The sequence below is a fragment of the Daktulosphaira vitifoliae genome, unplaced genomic scaffold (assembly GCF_025091365.1).
Source record: "Daktulosphaira vitifoliae isolate Bord-2020 unplaced genomic scaffold, ASM2509136v1 Scaffold_5, whole genome shotgun sequence".
Taxonomy (NCBI): Eukaryota; Metazoa; Arthropoda; class Insecta; order Hemiptera; family Phylloxeridae; genus Daktulosphaira; species Daktulosphaira vitifoliae.
Window position 1 is genome coordinate 12,193,394 of NW_026099576.1, and position 23,583 is coordinate 12,216,976.

At 26.2% G+C, this 23,583-nt stretch overlaps 1 protein-coding gene across 2 annotated transcripts in view; it reads left to right on the forward strand.

The window, feature by feature from the left end:
* The window catches only part of LOC126906863 (prolactin-releasing peptide receptor), a 78,967-nt gene that overhangs the window by 25,899 nt on the left and 29,485 nt on the right, over positions 1-23,583 (forward strand). For both annotated transcript variants that reach the window (XM_050687767.1, XM_050687768.1), the window contains exons 3-4: positions 17,953-18,132; positions 18,237-18,331. In XM_050687767.1, the coding sequence (XP_050543724.1) occupies positions 17,953-18,132; positions 18,237-18,331 (275 nt within the window). The remainder of the gene's footprint in view (positions 1-17,952; positions 18,133-18,236; positions 18,332-23,583) is intronic.

Sequence of the window (23,583 nt, forward strand, 5' to 3'; positions counted from 1 at the left end):
TAAACAACACCTGACGCAGAAAATGTTTATTGGTTACTCAAGGGTGACCTCACTGCAATTAAGGATAATGTGTTACATAAAATATTGTATTATGTTACACAAATTTATACCTGGGAAATTTAATTTATAAAATGAACTGCTATAAATACTTTTCACATAGAAAATCTGTAGTTATTAGTTTTCCCAGAATGCTTTGCTTATAGTAAATCAAGTATCGCAAACTAATTATAGCATATAAGGTAAATGGAAAACTTTTAATTAATACAATTTTTAATATTTCCTATGAAATAAACACTTTGTTTATTAACTATGAAGCAAATCATACCATTATGTATTATAATATCGAATAATTCACTGGTATAAAATGTTATTAAATTTGATATCTTAATTATATAATAAATAATTTACTGATTGATATTTTAATATCAATAGTATCTCAATTTTCTAAATTTGACGTTAAAGCTAAAAACAAAGTTTATTTAAAACTATAATATTTATTTATATTTCCTTTATTAAATAAAAAGCATGAAATTTTGACTAATATTATATTCCTGAAATTTAAATAAAATCTGATAAAACTGTCAGTTTCATTATAATACCGACTGTTTTTTAAAAAGCTTAGCATTTTGTATCCAAAATAATCATTTAACAAGGACAATGTTTTTTATTTATATTAAAAAAGTTTCTCGATTAAATTCACTGTAACAACTATTTAAAAGCACATTCGTTTTAAATTATTTTATTAACGTTGACGAATTCTAATAAATAAATAAATTTATAACGGTAATAATAAAATTATTTTAATGAATAGAATAATTAGAATAAATTTAAAAAGATCTTAGTGGCGTGTATAATAACTTCATATTTCCAATTAAAATTTATTTCATTCAATGTTCCTCTGCAATTAATGTATAAAACAATTATTTAATTCTAGAATATTTAAATAATATATGATCAACTAAATTTTAAGTTCAATATTGTAACTAAGTAAAAATTACATGGTTAACGTTTAACCTATAATTTTTTTTTCTAGAAAAAAGACATATCAATTTAAAGTCAACAGCATTTCATTACAAAATAAATTTATTATTCTTCTCTATGACTGTATATTCTTCGTATTAGGCCGGGGGGCTAGCAACCATATTTTTCTTATCTGGTTTTTGTGATTTACATATTTTTACAGTTTTTATTAGTTTGCCTTCACCTCAAATTCTATTTCCCCACAATAGTTTTATTTTCGTGTAAACTAGCTCAATTTCATTTCTCAAAAATAATACTAGTTTATATAAAATACTTTGATGTACTTGTTATTTGGCTGCATATAATTTTGATTATATGGTTTAGATTACACTATATTGTTACTAAAAATAACATTTTTATGTTATTTAAAATATTCTACTGAATATTGTAAAAACAAGTTGCACGTCTATAAAAAATATTTTTATGTACCATATTTCATAAAATAAAGCTTAATAAATAAATACCATAGCGTATTTCGGTCAGTTTGCTTTAAGTAATAAAATAAAATTTTTTGTATTTCTAATAATAGAAGCCATATCAAGTATCAATAACCACACTTATATGATTTCTAAAGAAATATCATATAAAATATGTGTAATTCGTATAATAATATTGTGGTTATAATTATAACCACCAATTATATTAGGCTTACACTTTTATGTGATTCGCGATAAGCGGTTCAGTTATCGTACGTTAGTAATACAAATTTACGTTTCAAAGTTAAAATTATAACGTAATGTTTTCTCAACGGTCACAATGATAAATAATACAACCAACTCTAATAATAACAACTTAAACATATTCATATGACTGTGTGTTTGGAGAAATTAGTGTAATTGTGCAACTTTGACTTAGGGTTATATATAAGCATAGAAATATTTTTCGTTTTAAGGAGGTAAGTGTTCATGGGAGTCTTTTTTTAAACCCTCATAAAAATCCTTAATTTTAATTATCTATAATAGAATTCCCTATTTTTATTATAAATGAAAAAAAAATATTGCTCTTATAATTATTTTATTCCATCAATTTCCATCTTTTACAGCTAGTTAAATTTAAGTAATTTTAAACTAATTTCGCTATTAATCGATCTGTGACCATTGAAAATAATGAATTTGCGTTGATACGATTAACTTTATTTATATTGAATATTTTAAACACATGAACATCATTTTAAATAAAATATAACAATAAACACAGAAATACTATTTACACACATATGAGTGTATACATAATAACATATGTCCGGCATGACAATGAGTACGGTGCGTGGACGTTTCTCTACAGATATCAGATGTTCGTTGACACGGAGCCGACGGTTAGAATAGCGTGACGGCCCACGTCCTTTCGCTGATCCTCAAATTATCGGTGAGTCGCTATAGTCTCTGCTGTGATTGGTCTTGACAGATCGTGTACGTATGGGTTTGGACTTGGATAATGTGGGACGAGATTCCACCGATGGTTTATCCTATTTGACACAACACACATACGCGGACAAAGGACTCGCCGGGGACACGTTAAAAAATGTGGACGTTAAGACCACAACTCATATAAGTGGGCCAGGGGGGTCGAGTTGATCACTGCTGTTCCGGCGATGGTTGACTACGTTTTCGACTATAGCGGTGATCTCGACTTAACAACGGCAGTGTAGGCAGATCTCAACAGTGACAGAGGTGTTGATAAACATGGACTTACAACCGGCAGCGATGTCAGACGGTGACAGTGATTGTAATGGACAACGATAAATGGTGATACACAGTAAATGGCGATGGACGTTGGTAGCAGGAACAGACGACGGCAGCGATAGTGAAAGGTGGACGACGGTGGGCAATAGCAGCAATTCGATGGTGGCTTCAGCAATCAAGTCTTTTGTTTGTTAAGTGAATATACAGAATATTGTTGAGTAGTTGAATGGATTGATTTCTACTTTTTGCTCGCTATATTTTGTGCTCACCGCGTCTGTTTCACTGTGGTAGTGTAAATATTTTTTTATTTTTCTTTGTTAAGTCTGGGTCGACTAAATAGAAAACATGATAGTCACATGATACTCCATTACAACAAATAAACAGTAAAATGAAATAAGTCTAAAATCACTTAACATTTACATGTTTTAGCAGATAAATGGTTAATATAATTTAAAAAATAACGAGAACAAAAATGTTTGAAATTTTTATCCTCATCACATTATCAAAAAAAAAAAAGGGATCCCGTTTAGAAAAAGGTTACTTAAAGAATTTAACTTTGAAGGGGTAAAAAAAATTTAACTACATGATATTGTAGTTTATTGAAACAAAAAATATTTCTCTCTACGGAAATAATTAATCAGAAATTTTAGTTTTTACTACTAATTACTAATTATTCAGGATTTAGAACCTAAAGGTTCTAACACTTGTGGAACACGTAAATTAGCATTCTCCACTTAATAATTGTTATTTTTTTTTAGATATAGCTATAAAAAAAAAAAAAAAAAAACTATTTTTTTTCGAAATGATTGTGTTGAAAACTTTTTATTAGAAAAAAAAGTAATGGTGAAATTAATATAGTAGAATTCTATGACATCGTTTAATTATACTAACCTATTGGTTTTATTCGCCATCACAGCTATTTTATGAAGATTTAATTGCATAGTTTTTTATAAACCGCCGTAAATGTATTTAAATTAATTTTTTCCTTGTGGTTAATAAATTACGGTAAAAACAATTTCAGTTAAATTATTTTAAAAACTGAAATTATTATGGAATATATTTTTAAACTGCGTTAAATTAAACATTTTTCTTTTTTTATTCCTAAGATTTCAATTCCAATTCGTTAAATTACAAATTTGACTTTGATTCATGACATTATAGTGCAAGATTTACACGGAAAATGTTTTCTCTTGAACGGTTTGATTAATTAATTATGTCATAGCTAACTTTCAATTAAAAATAAATCAATTAGAGTTAAATGTTTCTAAATGTGGAATTTAATTATTTATTATACTTATTACACCTCCTCTCGAATTATATTAGTTCGGTTTCTTCACATAAGCGTTTTCACCGAAGTGCTGTTGCCATTGTTGAATACCTAAGACGTCTTACTAGGCCGCACCTATATATTTATATATATTCAAAAAATCCTGTTCGTCCAGCGAAATTAAAGCGAGGCGTAGTTAATCAATCATATACCAAATAGACATTTTCGTTAAGTACCAGTACTGACAACGGGCGCAGTACTATAGCAATACTGGTGACTGAATATTGATCATTATAAGCGTAGTACTGGCTGTCATTTTGTCTAAGTACTGATCCCGTGTCGGCGAACAGTACTCGGCTGTCATTGCTGGCAGAGTACAAGTGTCATACTGGTTATACAAAATCGCCAGTACAGGAAAAACATTATCATCCCAGAGACATATGCCATCACTTGACCAATACTGGTAGGCGCTACTGCGTCAGAACCGACAGCAGTGCCGCAGTATTGCGCCTATTATTAATTTCTGTTTGGGATTGTGTTCATATTTTATCATTTTTTATGTCGAATTTTCAATATTCGTATGTGAATCTATAAATATGATACTGGCTCATTATAATTTTCAGATCATTCCTTACAATGTGCAATATACATCATACAAGTTCTCCATAAATAACAGGCATAATTATTTTAACATCAAAGATCAAATGCATTATAATATTATTGTTCTATTCAAATAAAACTAATACTTCATAAGCATGTAACTATTAATAAGTAGTACTTATTAAGTATGACGTGAATGTTTTAACTTTCAACGTCTAAATGTAGACGATCTTAACAAAAACTTCTTGATAAATAGTGGCGCTCGACACTCAAAAGTTGATTTACATTGCACACCAAAGTTCAATCCCCTCTTGATAAATATTTAATCGTTGCAATCGGTTTTTTTAACATAAAAGATTCCACCAAAAATTAATTGTTAAAAAAGGTCACATTTATGAAATATTATTCAGTCGGCAAAAATAATTTTTTCATCCCCTTATATGTTTAACTTCTTGACAGCCTTCATCGTACATAGTAAAATGTTTAATACATTTGTGATTTATTTAGTTTTTATTCAAATATTATTGAAATCGTGCCACGTTTTTGTAATAAATATGCAGTGTGTGTGAATCTATTAAACGCACACCATCCATTAAACACGTATCATGCGAGTGTTAATTGTATAATTTAAAAATGTATGCCCCTTTTGTAGTAATACTTGCGCTTAATCTATTTTAGCATTTAATTAATATGGATAATCTATTGATAGGTAATACTAATAATTAAAATTATACCTATTTTTAAATTTGTACGTCTTGTAAGTATGTTCAAGGGCTCGCCCAGTGGCAAATAGAGATGGAAACGCCGCCATATAATAAATGTGCATGATATGAAATAAATATTCTTTGTATAATATTCAGTGACGTACTATGGGTATTAACACCCCGAAGCAGTATTTATTAAATGTAATAACAGAAGTAATTGAAAGAAAATATATAAGAAATCAATTGAAATAATAAATCTTTGAACAGAGAGGAAATATAATAACCCAAAAGTTATTTTATAAATGATATATACAGGTCGATCGGTTTATTACAAACCACTCGATTAGTCTCAAAATAAATGCAATATTGGAAAATAATTGTTTGATTTCTTTAGGTTACATATATCTTGATATATTAACTAATAATTACTTTTTTGAATCATCCTTTTTAACGTACATGGGTGACAACATTATTTTTTCATAAGAAACATACAAATTTAAATAGCTTATCAAATAGAAAATAATCTATTTAAGAAAATGACTGGTCGGTAACAAGTTTTGAACCAGTATTTCAGAAGTCATTAACAATTTAGAGTAATGATTGAAGGTGAGAAGTGGATGCTGCTATTTTTATCATTAGTAATTTCTCGATCGTTCCGTCCATGTATAAAATTGAGAATAACTTCCAAAATACTGGTCGAAAATTTGTTACCGACTAATTATTTTTTTAATTAGATCATTATTCAATGAATAAGCAAGTTAGATATGTACGTTGACATTTGAAAAGTTAAAGTAATACCCTTATAAGTCATAAAGGAACGAACATAAAATACCTCATGATTGATAAATTTAAAAAAATGTTCAATAATTTTTATTTAGTTTAATTAAGACGACAAAGGTAAAAGAATCGCGCGGTAGAAAATCTATATATTTTTCCTTGAAGAAGTATTTGTGTTTGATTTTTTGGAAAAATCCTTCTCGATTATATACTTTGTCACACTCCATCAACTATCGTTCTAACAGTGGATTAAATACGACACTTGCAGTGTGTCTCGAGTACTTTTCACGGTGTCATATAATTTTCTCTTCGTCATAAGTTACATTCTACACTTGTATATGCATAAAGCTATTGTACTCTCGAACGAGATAGAAAAATACATTAATCATAACTACAAATTCACACTAGTAACAGACACCATATGACATTATGCAATACGGTTGTATGAGGAGCTTACGCAAAGAGACAAATATTTAGTCTTATAAATAAATTACTCCAACAGAAATTATTCATCTATGTCTTAATTTATGTATTACACGTAAAATAATAGTTTGGCTTTAAAAGTTGTACAATAATTCCATTTAAATTATCATTATAGAGTTTTAAGTAGACCCTATAAAATCTATTATGCTATTATGCTTATTATTGGTGCTTAAATTACTTATTTTAAATCTTGTTCCTTTGCCACACAATAAAATAATCGACAACGCAGTAAAAATGTAAAGATAATAACTGAGCTCTCATGGGCATTAGTATGTGCGCAAGCCGCTCGTTCGTACCCAACACATCGGGTGCAAAATGTGTTTGCATTACATCTTGAAGCGCGTGCAACTGTGTCAAAATATATCATTGTTTTCATGGGAAAACACAATTGAAAAATACATCAATGATTTCGAGGAACAATAAGATGTCGTATTGAATTCTCTGTTGACATAGACCGCATAGAAAAATTTGAGACGATCGACGATAGTCACATATGAATTTGAAACCATGTGAGGAGGCCAAAAAAGTTCATAAAATTTTGAATTATATACCTATTTCATAAAGAACTAGCATAGATGAGATTTAACTCGGCGAAATGTCGTCCGGGTAGTTGGTCAAATAATTCTTATATTTTTTTAAATATCAGAAAAGTCTAGAATTCCAACCTGCTTTTCAAGTGTTTATCATAAATTGTCAATTTTCTATGAATGATCAATCTTCAAAAGTCATAATATAAACTACTATGTAAACCTTTATGACTAAAATAAATAAAAAGTTCAATACTCAATATGTTCAAATCCCTCAATTTTCTATAAAAATCACGTATTTATTTATATATCTAAGGGTATACAACGTGTTATTTGAAATCATAAGTATTAAAGTACAAAAGAATCTTTTAATTAAAAATAGGTATGAACTTGTTATTTAAAGCACGTTTTACTCATACTTATTTAAAAGTTAAAATGCTGAAATTAAAACATTTAATCGATTTTAGATATTTCTATACATGACATGACTAACATATAACTTATATTAGTAGAATTACATACGCAGAAGTAATGAAACAAAATAATAAAAGTTTAGTACATAAACTTATGTGCTTACCTTGAAAAAAATAAGAAAGGAAATTGCATACTTCAAATAAATAAATCTCTTGAGAAAAATGTTTTATTTTTCAAAGTTTACTTGTTTTACGATTGATTATATTATATGTTTGTGTTGTTTATAGTGTACTATAACAAGAGCACCCGCAAAATGTATAAAATTCTGATCACTAAATTAAGACAAATTTTTTCAAACGTATTTCAGCTTTTTAAGATCTTATTTTTAGTTGCATTAAATTTTTTATTACAGAACAAAATACCGTCAATTGTGTTGTTTATACTTCTATTTTAGCATCGATACAAAAATAATAAAGATTTGGTTTTATCTTGATGTTTTTATGTTATTAGGTCTACCCATGAAAATTCTCAGTTTTCCTTGAATCAATTTTGTTTGTTTATGCTTCAAAAAACCCCAATTTTAATTTAGTTGAACCTATTAGTGCCAGATTATTTGACACTGATAGGTTTGGGATTGCAATTATCCCCTCAATTTTAAAAAAATATCTCAAAAATAAGACACTGTAAAAAGNTTAATTTAGTTGAACCTATTAGTGCCAGATTATTTGACACTGATAGGTTTGGGATTGCAATTATCCCCTCAATTTTAAAAAAAATATCTCAAAAATAAGACACTGTAAAAAGTATTCGGGAATGCCTGAAAATCCGAAACTTATATCAAATTATAGCTCTCGAATTCTACTATAAAATAAAAAAAATATACTTCAGTTGCTCTAATTTGAGTGATTGGCCAAGTAATTTATAGTGTAAATTTTTTTTTTAATTTTCAGATAATAATTGCTTAACTTTTAATTAAACAAGCATTTAATGTACGTTAAGTTTTACATAGAAATTGTAAAATTATAAATATACAAATTATTGTGAAATATAACTAATTTGCATCAAAGCGTTTTTTATGATAGTTATGTTAAATACTGTCATCATCCATACTAGACATACAGGGCGTACAGTAAGTAAGGTAACAGATAAATTGTTAAAATAACAATAAGAACAATAGAAATCCGTTTCTTTACTTACTGAACACTCTATATACTAGTCCCAACTACGTGCAACCCCATTACGCAGTTTTTTTTTTGTTTAAAAATAATGATTTAATGTTTATGAAAAATATACATGTATATTATATATGCATTATAAATTATATTTACTATTATTTTCATTTTTCGTGAGCACAATAGATATATTAAATAAGTACGTTTAAAAATTCACACTCATTTAATAGTACAACTTTTACATTAGTAATGAATTAATAAAAAACAAAATTTCATCTTGAGTATAATAAATAATACAAAATTATAACTATTACGTTATTTTTTTTGCATAAAAAAACATCAAAAGCTAACAATTTAACTTTCTTTTCCTAGTTACTTATATTTATTTACATTTTCGCAGAGATAAATTTAGTACCAATTTCATTGCCTTAATGTTTAATTCATCGTTATGTTTGATTAATTAGTTACTAAAGAAACAATATTTACATAAATTGTTACACTCTTCAAAGCTTAAAATATAAAGCAACCAAATTAAAATAAATACACAAACATTTATGTTTTAGAGGACCCTAATTTATACTAATTCTGTAAAATGTCTATTGTTTCAATACCCGTGATACTATAATAGCTTTATTGACTGTGTGTATTTCTTATTTATTTACAGAGTAATTCGTTTATCACGGACTACTTTAATAATGGAAAAATATAATAGCACTTATAATTATTTTATTGGTTTCTTTAGTTCCGTATTATTCATGCCGAAATGCTTTGAACTATAAACTTTGAAGAATATAACAACTTACTTAAATATTATTTCTTTAGCAACTAATTAATTAGATAAAAATAATGTAGATTTAAACATTTAAGCAATAAAATTGGTACCATATTTTTTCTGTGTAAATATTAATACATATATTCAAAAATAATGTTGAAATGTTCACTTTTGGTCGATATTTTTTTATACAAAAAATAATCAAAACAAAGATCAGTTTTAGCCTTAAAAATAACGGTCTACTCGATCCAGATTTTTTATTTCATTCAAAATAAACTAAATAATGGGTTCGACTTTTCCAGAATAAATATCTAAAATTTAGATCCGATCCGGTTTGATTCAAATTAAAAAGAACTTAATCAAATGTAATCTAATCCAATCAGAAATTTAATTTATTTAAAACTAGTGGTTTGACATAATTAAAATATACAAGGTGAAATAGATATAACTAACAACTCTTGTAACTATTAATACAATTAAAATTTTGCTGTAATTTTTTTCTAAACAATTTTTTTATTCTTAAACTACTTAAAAATTAGTGGTAGTATACCATATTAGAACTTAAATGCATAATCTTTGCGTTCCGTTTCTGCTATTTTTTGGTTCCTTCCAAAATGTTTTCAACAATATCGTTCCGGAACGATATAATAAAAAAACATGAATATTAAATTAGTTAATATTTGATCAATTATAGATAAGNCTAAAACGTTTTTTTTTAAGTAATATATTAACGAAAATTTTGAAAGTATTCTCAAAACTGGATGAAGAAAAATGTTAGGTTAGAAAATTTATAGACTTGATTCAGGCGCTATAAGCTACTGAAAGTGGTCTAAAAAGTAATCTTACCCTAAAAAATAAACATTTTTTTTATGGTTAATGGACCCCATGAAAAGTGTTCTTTCGAAAAATAAATAATCAATTTATTACTTTATATATATATCAGAACGGAATAAAATAGGTTTATATATTCTTTTATATTTAAGTTTCTAAATAATAACGTTTTTTTATTTTTCTAAAATTATTTTGTTTCAAAATATTGTTCTGGAAAGAAAACTAAACAATTTTTATGTTCGTTTCTTAAAAAAACTGAATAAAATAAAACGTTTTGGAACACTAAAATTTGTAACGTTTACTATCCCTATTAAAAGGCATATTTTTTATTATTTACTTAAAAGTATATACAATTTGTTGCCCTAAACAGTCCGAAATACAACAAATCTAGCTCAATACGATACGATCCATTCAAAATATACCATATGATTTTCTTATTTTCCTTTAGGTTTCATTCATTAAATTTTATTTTTAAAGATTTAAGTAAATTTTTCTTTAATAATTCAATATTACTGTTTGATCTGGTTCGGCTCGGTTTATTTAAGTTAACAGTCCGTTCTGGTCCGGTTTAAAACATTAAATCAATAGTAGAGCCCTACCCGTATTTTGAAATGGACTAAATTCATATCGTATTAGATTTGTCTGGTACAAACTGATCTCTACTGTGTAATGCACATTAAATTATTAAAATCTATCCATGCTGTATACATTTTTTTGTAAAACTTTTATTATAAGTATAAGTGTACTAAAAGTGTTTTTTATTTTCAAAAGATTTCTATAAAAACAAAAGTACTTCAAATATATGATTAATCTTGTATCAGGGTTTTTGGAGTTTTTATCTTATTTAAATTTTTAAAATAACAAAAGAACCTAAGTAGACTCTTAGTAATAATATTAAAAATAATCTACTTACCACATATATAATTTATAGAAAAATTATAACTTCCAAAGAATTAGTGTCACCGAAGAACATCATTATTCAGTGAACATAAGTAAATCCTTATTCCATTATAATTTTAGTTATTTTATACATTGGCATATATACAATATTAAAATATCATTAAAAATAGAAATTAATTACCATATTATAATTTATCATGTATGTATATAGCTATAATAAATATTTAATAAAATTAAGTATAGTTGAGCATAGTGATGTTTAGACATTATTATTTTATATAAATATTGATTGATATCTGATAGTGATTAAAATAACTGTTTTGATGTATATTTGAATTAAATTTAAATAAAATCTATCATATCTACCAAAACTTACACGTTCATCGACATTAGAGATCGATTTCTCATAGAAGACAAGTCGTCATAGCGTTTTTCTTTATTTATTCGTATAGTACATAAAAAACCTTAAATTTGATTTAGTTTTGAATGATGAAGTTATTCTATTGCATTCCAAGAGCAATGCCTAGCGGCAGTTCCGGGTCGGCACTTGTTCGGTCGGAGAAAGAAAATAATATTTCTTTGCTATGTAAAACACTTTAAAATCGGCCATTTTACCAAAAATTGTACGATATTAAGATTCAGTGAAGTTTTTTTCATCTGAATTACATTTTATTAACTTTAATTTAATGTCGATTTTAAAAAGACAAGTTTTTCAAAACATTACAAAAATTGAAATGAAAAAAAATTTTACATTAATTTTTAGGCCCTTTAAAGACTTTGGTTAATGACTGGACTTTAACGGATGTATGTCATCAGCAAGACAAATGTTTGAAGTAATTTTAATATAAATTTCTGGATAAAACGTTCAGCTTTCAATAAAAAATGAAAACTAAAAATATCAATATAGATTGTTTAAAATCAAAAATATTTTTAAAATATTAATTTGAAATTAAAAATTATAGTAAACTCAAAAAGCCACAAAAATTACTAAATAAAATGCGTATAAGATTTTTTAGTAATTTTTGTAATTATTTGAGTTAAAGATTCTTTTAGTATTTAAATGATGTTTTTTTATTTTAAATAATATTATCCGTAAGTGATCAATTCTCATTATATTGACTGTCTTATAACAATTTATTGCCACATTTCATTATGATTAAAAGGATCTAGGGTATGTTCAAAATTATGTCGCTGTTATATTCAATTAGATACGTTTTTTGATCTTTTGACGTGTCGTTGAGTAAAATCGGTCTAGTAAGAGCTGAGCAATCGTGTATAGTGACAATAAAACACGACAGTGTAAAGCCAATAGCTTCTCAGTACGCAACGAAGCTAAAATATGATTTTATACATTTATCTACACAAACAGCCGTAGAATTTTATTAAATAACAAATCCCTAACGTAATGCACAAATTAGAAAAACCAATTTCACTACAACAAAACCTTTAGAGTAATGTGTCTTCAATGACAGTTGTAACATTTACAACGATGAATAGTAGTTTTCTTTCATCATCTTAAACAACATTACACACAAAACTATAATATTATACAGCTTAATATTCCACAATACCAAATGAAAAATATGACGTGTCTACCAAAAACATAATTTCAATAAAAGCACTAAATTTTCTATGATGATTTTGTCTTATAAATTGTGTTTGTTATTTGTCTTTATTTAACCAATTTGTTAGTTTATTTTCTTAAAATAAATCAAAATATACAGTTAAATAAACATTTGTTTACTTACTACTCGTAGAATTCTTCAAGCTAAAAGAGAAATGTGCAAGTGCAAAAAATGAAAATAAATTATTCATAACATTTATAATTTAAATTTTGTTATTAAATAATCTAATATTTATTTAACATTATATTTATAAGGGTATGTGATATTTAATAGACACGATTAAAGATTAAAGATAAGATTTACATATTTGAATAATACCTTAGTAAATAAAAACTAGTTTATGGTATGCTTTAATGATTTTTGTGGACTTCTGTGAATGTATTTGAATGTTAAATTTTCACGAGGACTAATTTAATATCTAGTCTTTAGCTACAATTTTTTTCAATCGTTCCTATTAATTTCCAAGGGAAGAAGAATGGATTTCTCTGAAATTTGTCATTTTCGTCATCATACTTAGGGAATAATGACGAATGAATTGGGTTATATGACGAAAACGATTGTAAGACTTTGCAATCAAAACTATAATATAAAAATTTTATCTTTATGAAAAAATAGATATTGAGTAATAATTTTAGAATATTTAAGAAAAAAATTTCCCTAGTAATATTATAATATGTAAAGATTTGATATCGAAAAATAGCATAAAGACAAGCTAAATATATACTTCTAAGAATAAATAAAATTAACTTGTGTGCACGTGAGTTAGCATTAATGTGTAACAAAGTGTATCGTAAGAGGCTGAATTTATGCTTGTAAAGATGTGTTGATGTGTGTGATTTATTTTGACAAATACTAAATTTGTCATTTTCTCCCTCGCGTTATTTTTTTCCAAACCAACATTTTTCAGTAACAAAATATGTATTATAAATAGTTAAATAAATCAGAAAATATTTCTAAGTTAACATAAGTCTGTAAATAAATGCTTTCAATAACATTCGAACTAGCCAGCAAACTTAAATATTTTTTGGCATTAAAATACGATAAACTGCACAATTTCTAACTATATTGGTACTGTTGCATAATACATTTAATAATATATGTAGCGCAAGACTCTAGTTACACTATAAAGTTTATATTTTATCTAAAGAAATTGAAGATGAACCAATAAGCTAGCATTAGGTTACTAATTAACCTCGAGTTTTGTCAAAAGATGAAAAAAGAAGAAAACGTGTTTATTTTCAGAACACTTGCAAACATTACTTTGTAACTGGACGATTTATGGAGTAATTGATCTTACAACTATTTTGATTATTAAGTAAAGAATCCTAGACATATTGAGTTAAGAATAATGACCTTTAATAACTTGAATAGGTATTGAAAAATAGAGTGAAGTTATAGTTAAAAACATTTTATAGTTACAATTTATAAAATAGGTGTAATAGAATCAATTTTTAATGAAGTTAAAAGTATACCATTTTTATTAGTTTTAACAAAAATAATGGAAATAGAAGTTAAACTTGACATTACATTAATAATTAAATAAAATGTATTTTTTTCAATATGTGTATAATGACTTTAAAAATATGAAAAATATACTTGAGAATCGTTATTTTACAAACGATTCCTTAATTATCTATCTATTCAGTTTCCTATCGAAGCTAAAACATAACTGACAAAAATTATTATACATGCCCCTCTGCCCCTCAAAAAACAAAATACTTACAAGTAGGTTTTTGGTTCGTAATATAGTATCACTAATTTTGTTAAAAATATATTAATTATTTAGTTTTGGAAATAACCAAATAAATACAGTGATGTTATTTGACCACTTATTTAATTCAAAAATTAATATAAAAAATGTTAAGAGTGTCTCATACAAATCGTCATTTTTTAAGTAAAAAATCAGAGTTTCTTTATAAAATAGACCGCAAATTTTTGGCACAAGGTAGAAAATATTATATTCTATATGATAAAAATCAATTTTGTGACTTACAAGTATTAGAGTCAAAGCATCAAAAATAAATTTTTTGGATTATATAACGTTAGTAAAACATTGACAAATTTAGTTCCAAATAATTTTACTACATTAACAATGTAACGATGTGTTTGAAAATTACTGTTTCGTTTCTTAATATATAGAAGAAGTCTAAAGAATATCCTTAATAAAAATCTGGCTGGTCGAAAACAATTTGTGTAACATTATTTTTTAAGATATTAGCAATTGAACATTTAGAAAATATTAGGAGCGGAGTATAGTTCAGTAACGGTACATTTACCATAATGCACAGATAAGAATTCTTCTACGTTACTTATAACTATAAACCAAACCTCTTGCCTATAACTAAAAATTATGTTAACTCAAAAACTAGTATTACAAAATTAAATACAGCCAACGAAAATTTTATTTAGTCTACTCTCCATCTAATGGTAAAAAAAAAAAGGTTATCATTTAACTTTTGAAAGTTATTAATAACATAAAATGTACCGTTACAAAAAACTTAATATTCAGAATAATTCATACAAATAAATCAAACTTTAATGTGTACATTTTTATGAAAAAATAATTATGAAAAATTAAAGAGTAATATTCTTAATAAATCACACCGTATAAGATAATTTGGCAATGTATAATTAGAGATTAATCAGTTCCTAACATGTCAGACAATACCTAGGAAATTTCTTTTATATCAACAACCATACATAAATTAACCAGAAAATGTAACTAAAAACAATACACGTCAAAGCATAAGTTAAATAACACAACCTCAGATCCTTTCTCAATTGATTTTTTACGGCTGCTAGGTTTTCTATGTCACCATATTCGTATGTAAGTTAATACCTTTTCAAAAAATTTATTATTCTCCGCTGTCGTCAACATTACCTTTTTTTTTCATATACATTCACGTTGAAATAGTTAACAAAGAAACGAATTATAAAAGAATAGTATAATTACGCGACACCAAACTAAACGGATGAGCGATGTAATTTGCATTATAACGAAATTTTTCCAAAGAATAAATAGTTAGTACAAACAAAAGTTTCATTACTTATAATTACAATAAATGCTTAGACAATCAAAAAAATAATTAATTCTTTTTCAAATATAACTCACTTTAAATAAAATACTTTTAAAAATACAAAAGATAAATATTACTAATTCGACAAATACAAAATATTTTTATTTATTTGATTTAATGAAATAAAATTAAAATAATAAACATTTATTTTGAATAAAGGTTAATTTTTTTTTTTATTGTTCATAGCATAAGTTTAATAAAAGTATATTACAAGTGTTTTCGTAATATATATGTTTTTTTTCATTAATTCGATAAAAATATTTGATTTTAACTCTGTAACTGAATAAACCAAAAAATATATGTTTTTATTAAATGTACACTTTAAATAAGATAAGACATCTTAGTAGTATATTACTAAAATTATGTATAACGTTGTAAATGAGTTATTCAACGGTGAACCTGAGAGAAGGATAACGATCTAAATTCACTTTTTACGAAAATGAGGTTTTTATACCATCTTGTTCTAAATTTTACGGCGTAATTTTTTTTATTGTTATTTAAATTTTAAATCCAATATTTCAGCAGATATAAACCAAAAATTAAATGATTTATGTCCTTAGTTTTCAAATAATTTTTAGCTAAACAAATCTAAAATTTGGATTAAAAAGTGTTCTATAGACAGATAACTGTGCTGGTCAAAACAGGAACTTCACAACTGCAATACTTCACTTTTGGTTTTTACAAATATACAGAAGATTAACTATTGATTTTTACATACATATTGATGCGTTTAGTGTACAATTAGTATTAAAAAAATTATAATGAAAGCATTTTTTTTCTATTATTAATAGCTTTACCAAATGATTAGGAACAATTTAATAAAACAAATTTTAATTCAGATTAATAATTGCTGCGCAACGGAATCGAATCTTGTTACCTACGCATCAATTCATACGTTAATGACTGAGTCACAGAATTCATTGCAAATGACACTTTATATTGGTAATAAACAATATATTTCACTGCGTGACACAATTTCATTCAAGTATAAATATTTTATAAATAATTTACATTTTAATTTTTTTCAATCAAAACATCATACTCTGACAAAATCTATTACAATACCAGTAAAAATTATTTTTATAGCGAATAAAAAATTTTTCTAAAAAAATAAAGAATTCTAATAATTTTCAACAGACAAAACTTTTCATAGTAGGATTACATTATATTGAAAATTTCATATTGCTAACCAATAAAACAAAAAGAAAATTGTAAAATCATTACTTCATTCTACATTAATGGGAAGTTTAATGCGAAGCAACCGCTTTTTATGTAAATCTAAATAAAACTTTTGTTCTGGTGAAATATCAAATGTAATTCGTAACGTAAGAATTATTCACAGCAACGCAGCTGTGTTACAGTGTACAGTAACATTAAAACGTCCACAAAAGAATCTGTTATTCTTAAATGATACAAACATTTCTTCATAATGATTGTTCAGCGAGTTTCACGTCTTGTTTGATAGTAAATTTTTCACTTTTACACTTGGTTATTATTCGACAGACAATTTATATTTTTAAACGTCTAGTAACACTAGCATTGCAAAAGAGCGAGCGCCTTTTTAAACTAAATGTTTTATCGCAAAACAACTATTACACATTAAATTACTTTGCTTGTTTGTATTTGTCCCTTTACAAAATCATAATATGATTTTGTGTATAGAATTTTCAGTTTATTTATACTGAAATCTCATTTGAATGTACTAATGTTATTTTACTGTGCCTTACACAAATTTAAGTTATTAATAATAAACAATTTCAACCATAATGATTTTGTCTACAATTAGTACTTTCGCAAATAATAGTTTTTAAGCATTAGATTTAGTGAGTAAACTGAGAAAATCTAAATAGTGAATCTCTCCCAAGCCATGACAAAAAATTAGAAGAGTGCAATAAAAGAACGCAATGAAAAAACAAACAAGTTGTTGTCGAGCTAAGTGCTCAATTTGAGCACAGACTAGAACTATTATGAAAAATAATCTAGAGACATTTAAGTGTGACACTTGACACAGCTATTAAGCTTAGTTATTTATTCATAAAACTAAAAATTACTTTATGAACACTAATTTAAGACGGTAATTAATATTTTACAATTATTACAGGATGTTCCCACGCATGTAATGATGTTGACGTTTTTACTAATGGCCATCGACCGTTATAAACATCTGAAACACCCTAATCGAATGCGATTGCCTCCATTGACTTGTGCTATCGCTTGTTGGCTTATAGCATTTTGCATAGTACTCCCCTATCCTGTCTATACAGCTTACTTGGACTTGGGAGTGAGTATATCTTGTATATCGACGTATATTCTGATAATAATTCTATGGTTAATATTAGAATAACTCAGCTTAGTATTTTACCTAATTAATTATCGTTTCATTAGGTTTACATAAAAGTGCAATTCGAAGGAGTGGGAATATGTGCAGTAAACATGGCTGATGATATGCAAGACTATCTTCGCAGCTTGTTTGTTCTAACGTAAGTTATTGTATCTTAATTTTATAATGTTACAGTAAATAAAAATTATACGTTTGCTGTACGTAATACAAGGTGTGTTCAGGAAATAACGGGAATTTTTAAATTTTGCGGGTTGTGATAGTAATTTTTTTTTTACACGATCGGCATTATTATGGGCCGCCTTGAAACTGCCGTTTGCCATTACTTCAGGATGAGGTTTTGATAATCTGATTATCAAAAAAAATTTTGTCGTTATGATGGTATGGATAAAATTTTCAGCTGGATTCATTTTTTACTTTGTCATTAGTACACGTTACGGTTAGACGTGTTTTTATGAGTTCGGCGATATTCGTTTGTTAAAAAAAAAGGAATTATAGGATTTTGATCAAATTTTGCGTAAAAAATGAAATTGAGTGTAACAAAGTATGTGAAATGTTAACAAAGGCCAATGGTGAGCCTGTCATGAGTAAAACTAGAGTTTAAGAGTGGTATAAGCGTTTCCAAGATGACCATGAAAACGTTGGAGATGACGAACGCTCCAGCACATCAATAACCGACGAAAACGTGGAAAAAGTGAAAGAAACGGTTATGAACGATTGCTAAATCACAATTAGAGAATTCGCTGAATATATTGGAATATCGATTGGGGCTTATGCCATGACATTTTTTCAAATGTTTTGGGTATCAAACGCGTAGCAACAAAATTTTTTCCAAAATTGTTGAATTTTGAAGAAAAACAGCGGCGAATGGAAGTTGCTTAGGAGTCACTTAATAAAGTCAACGACGATGCAGAATTACTGAACGTGTTATATGAGGTGACGAAATATGAGTTTATGGATACGACATCGAAACTAAGGCTCAATCGTCCCAGTGGAGGCATTCTTGATCGCCAAGACCGAAAAAGGCTCGTCAAATGCCATCGAACATGAAGATTATGCTCACTGCGTTCTTCTATTGTAACGGCATAGTGCATCATGAAGTCTTGCCACGAGGTCAAACGGTCAATAAAGAGTACTACCTACAAATTCAACGCCGTTTGTGTAAAGCAATCTACAAAAAACGCCCGGATTTGTGGCAAAACAATTCATAGCTTTTGCACTACGATAATGCACCTGCTCATATTTCATTGCTTGTTCGTGAATAATTGGTCAAAAACAATACTGTAACGATGCCTCAGCCTCCATATTCACCATATATGGCTCATCGTCACTTTTTTCTATTTCCAAAAATAAAGAGAACCTTAAAGGTCCGTCGTTTTACAAACATAGATGACATTAAAAGCGCATCGCTGAATGATCTGAAGACTATTTCAAAGATCGAGTTTGAGAAGTGTTTCAAAGATTGGAAGAAGCGTTGGCACAAGGCATAATATCCAATAAAGACATTTTTGTAGACGGCAAAATAGTGTAGACGAATATATATAAATATTTTTTTCATAAAACGAAAATTCTCGTTATTTTCTGAACACGCCTCGTATATCAAACAAAATATTATGAAACATCATTTAACTATTAATTTTGATAGGTTCTCTATTCTCTAAAATAAAAATAATTTCGAGTTAAAAAATGTCAATTTTTTTATATAAATTATATAATTATTGATTTATTATTCTATAAACTTTGCTGTGCGATGTGAAGAGTTTCAATGTTATATTTATTTTATTTTGTCTTACCTTCCTCGGCATGTCTGTATTTTACATTACTATTTTACTCATACGACATTTTTTTAAAGAATTGTTTTAAGTTATTTTTAGTGGAAGAATTAACTTACGACTTGAAAATTAATCACAGTAGATACTTTACTATAATACTAATAATGAATATTTCCCCATACTCTCGAACTTTTCGTTATTCTACTCATTCACAAAGATTGGAGAGTTAATATTTTTAAATATATCTGTTAAGATTATATTTATGTTAAGAACTGAATAAGAATTAAAAGATTTTCGCTGGTAAAATGTTTAGACTTACCCACTCAATGGCATTTAATTTTATAAAAACGTTACGCTCACACTCTTAATCGAAATTTTAATTGAAAATATTTTAAGAAAAGTAATATTTAAATAAAGACATTGTTATGCAGGCCAGCCGCGGAAAGGTGTAATAAATAATAAAAAACACGGATGTTTGAGTTACTGTTATAGAATTTAATAATTTTATAGCACTTAACTTAAAAACAAAATCGAACAATGTAAAAATACAAAAATTACTTGTATTAGAATAATATGGGATGAGAAATAAGTCATGGAATTCAGATCCAGATTTAAGAATTAGAATTAAGCTGTAGGATACTATGTTTTTACAAGAACATGACTAAACCACGACTTTATAGGTTAACGTGGGAGTCTTTCCTGGTCGTCGGACCATATCACTTGTCAACACATTCCTGTTGTCCGATTACAGTCGGACGACCAAGTTCTATTTATACTTCTAGATTATATGAAATACTATTCAGGGGTTCTTAACAATATTTTTCATGTAAATAAAAAAATATAATATTTTCTCAATTGAATTAACACTATATATATTTTTATGACTTCAAAAAATAGCACATTCATTACTTATATTTGTATTAATTTTTTTAACCGTAAATGAGACTATCAAACTTAAGTTTTTTACAACTCGCGTTCTACAATTTTTTTTTTTAATAATGAATAATTAAAAATAATTTCTACAATATTATACTTTGATACTGTATAAAAAGTCATCGTTTTCAGCTTACAAAGTATACATCAATAGTACAAATCATAAGACAAACAATTATATTATCTACATATAGTTAAAATTCTTTAAACAATTAAGATTCATCGCTATTTTCTCTCAGAAAAAAATTAGTTAGTTGTTGATTCATCTAAAAAAGTATGTTAAAAAATATGGAGACGGATGTGTATGTAATTTACTTTAAAAGTGATACTATTTCTATTTAATTTTTGTTATTTTTAAAATATATAAAACTAAAATTACACTAAGTATCACATCAGACAACTACGTTAGACATTATAATAAGTACATTACAATAAGTAAGAATTGATTATATGTAATTTCACATGAGTAACAATTTACCGTATATTTAGTAAGTTATAAAAGATGAAAAGGAAACATAAACAATATATACCATCTAGTTAAACAAAGCCACGTATACAGATGTTGCATATATAAGTCACAGTATCTTAAGCTTGCCGAGTAAGCAAATCAAAATTAACGTAAGATTATTGAATATTACAGGTTTATCACGAAATAAAAATCAAAACTGAACATGATACACAAACAGCAGTTTTTTTTATTATAACTTAATAAAAATAAATAAAAACAACTTAAAAAATAAAAAAGATAAAATAAAATTTATTTAGTGTATTACTATGAAAATATTATTGTTTTACAAATAAACTAATGAGGGTATCATTGTTAATAAATCATTTCGTGTAGATAAGCTCTTTAGGAATTATAATAAATTAGGTTTTAATGATACCTACCTGTATAAATTATTACCATATTTACCAATCTTTAACATCTATAGGAAAAGAAATAAAATTTAAAATTTATGTATTTTTTTTTTTTATATAATTTCACTTTTTATTTATAATTATAACTTTGATATTTAGTTATTTATTAAGTTATTCTTAACTACTCAAAAATAATTGTTAGCTTATCTATTTTTCAAACATGATTTATAGTTATGTTTCATTAAAAATCTACGTTATATAAAAATTCATCTTCATTTATATAGTTGAGCATACGTAACTTCAAAACTAATTGTTCAATTGCAATGTTTTATCCCTATTTAAAAAAAGGTTGAAAAGTATTCATTAAATCATGTAATATATTTGATATGCATATTAGCTTAATTAATTCCCATTAAAAGGAAAAATAATTTTTATATCATTCTATACAAAATTATCCCTCAAAATTATTAAATTCAATGGGAATTTACCTGAATCAGAAAATCTACCCGTCTCGTGACATTTTGTATTAACAAGAATTCATCGTAAAAGAATAACGAAACAAATCGAATTTTAGTGAATTTATCTTTTTCAATGTGATAATTCTTCTACGTAAAATATACAGTTAGATTATTATAAAAAATATTTTTACTTAATTTTAAAAAAATGTGCATCGATCATCATGTTCACAAATAATTTACTTTGAAATCTTTCAAGAAATTATTAAAAAAAATTCCAACCAGGAGAAAAAAACAAACACTAAAAATCAAATAAACTTTAAAAAAAAAACAAAGTAGTTGGAAGAATTTAGATTAGTAAAAATAAGTGGTATTAGAATGTAGGACTTATTTTATAATTTTAATGTGATAAAATTTATAATTATGACTAATTGTTTTTATGAAAAAGTGCTTAAATAGTTATATTGCTAAGTTAATTGATAAATTCGGTAAATATTCTATAATATTTATTCAAATTCACAATTTACATATAATAGTTATAATTTTTATTATTTATTTTATATGCCCTTTCTAGGCATGCCGCTGCTGAGTCGAACTGTCTGAATAATAGTTTAAAATTATGAAATGAAAAAACATTCATCAATTTATCACGTTTTTATATTTTTGATTATTGCACACACACACACACACACACACACACATATATATATGTATTTATAAAAATAAAATTATGGCTGAGAAAAATTATTTTATTGCTTTTTAGCAGTATTGCGATGAATCCTGCTGTCGAAAAGTACTATGATAAAAACTATAAATTCCAATAGGTTATAAGATGGTAACTTAAAAAATAGGATGGTAAATTATTCTATCAGTGATTATAAAGAGTTAAAACAAAATTCAGCGAAAAGGTTATTCTATCAAAAGTTATAAGAGATCTCAGTAGGATCTATTTTATTAGGTATATTCAATAAAATAATAACCGTTACTAATATTAATTTTAAAATAATTTATTATCAAAAATTCAACAAGTCTAGTTTATTGGTTATCCTTTTTTTCTGATTTTTTTATTTTTAAATTTGTTATTTTTATATTTTATTTTTTCAAAACTGTTTGAATATATTAGTGAAAATAAATATTTCAAAAGCCTCAGTATTTTAAAGTTGTCGAGTAAGCAAATAAAAAATACGCCAATAATGTATAAATATATTATTTATAATATATTTTCATATATACAGGTTTTTCGCAAAATAAAAATCAAAACCAAACATGATGCAGAAATGGTCGTTTATTTTTAATTATAACTTAATAAATAAAAATTAAAAAAACAATTTTCAACTGAAAAAATATCAGTAAAACAAATAAAGGATTACTTATGC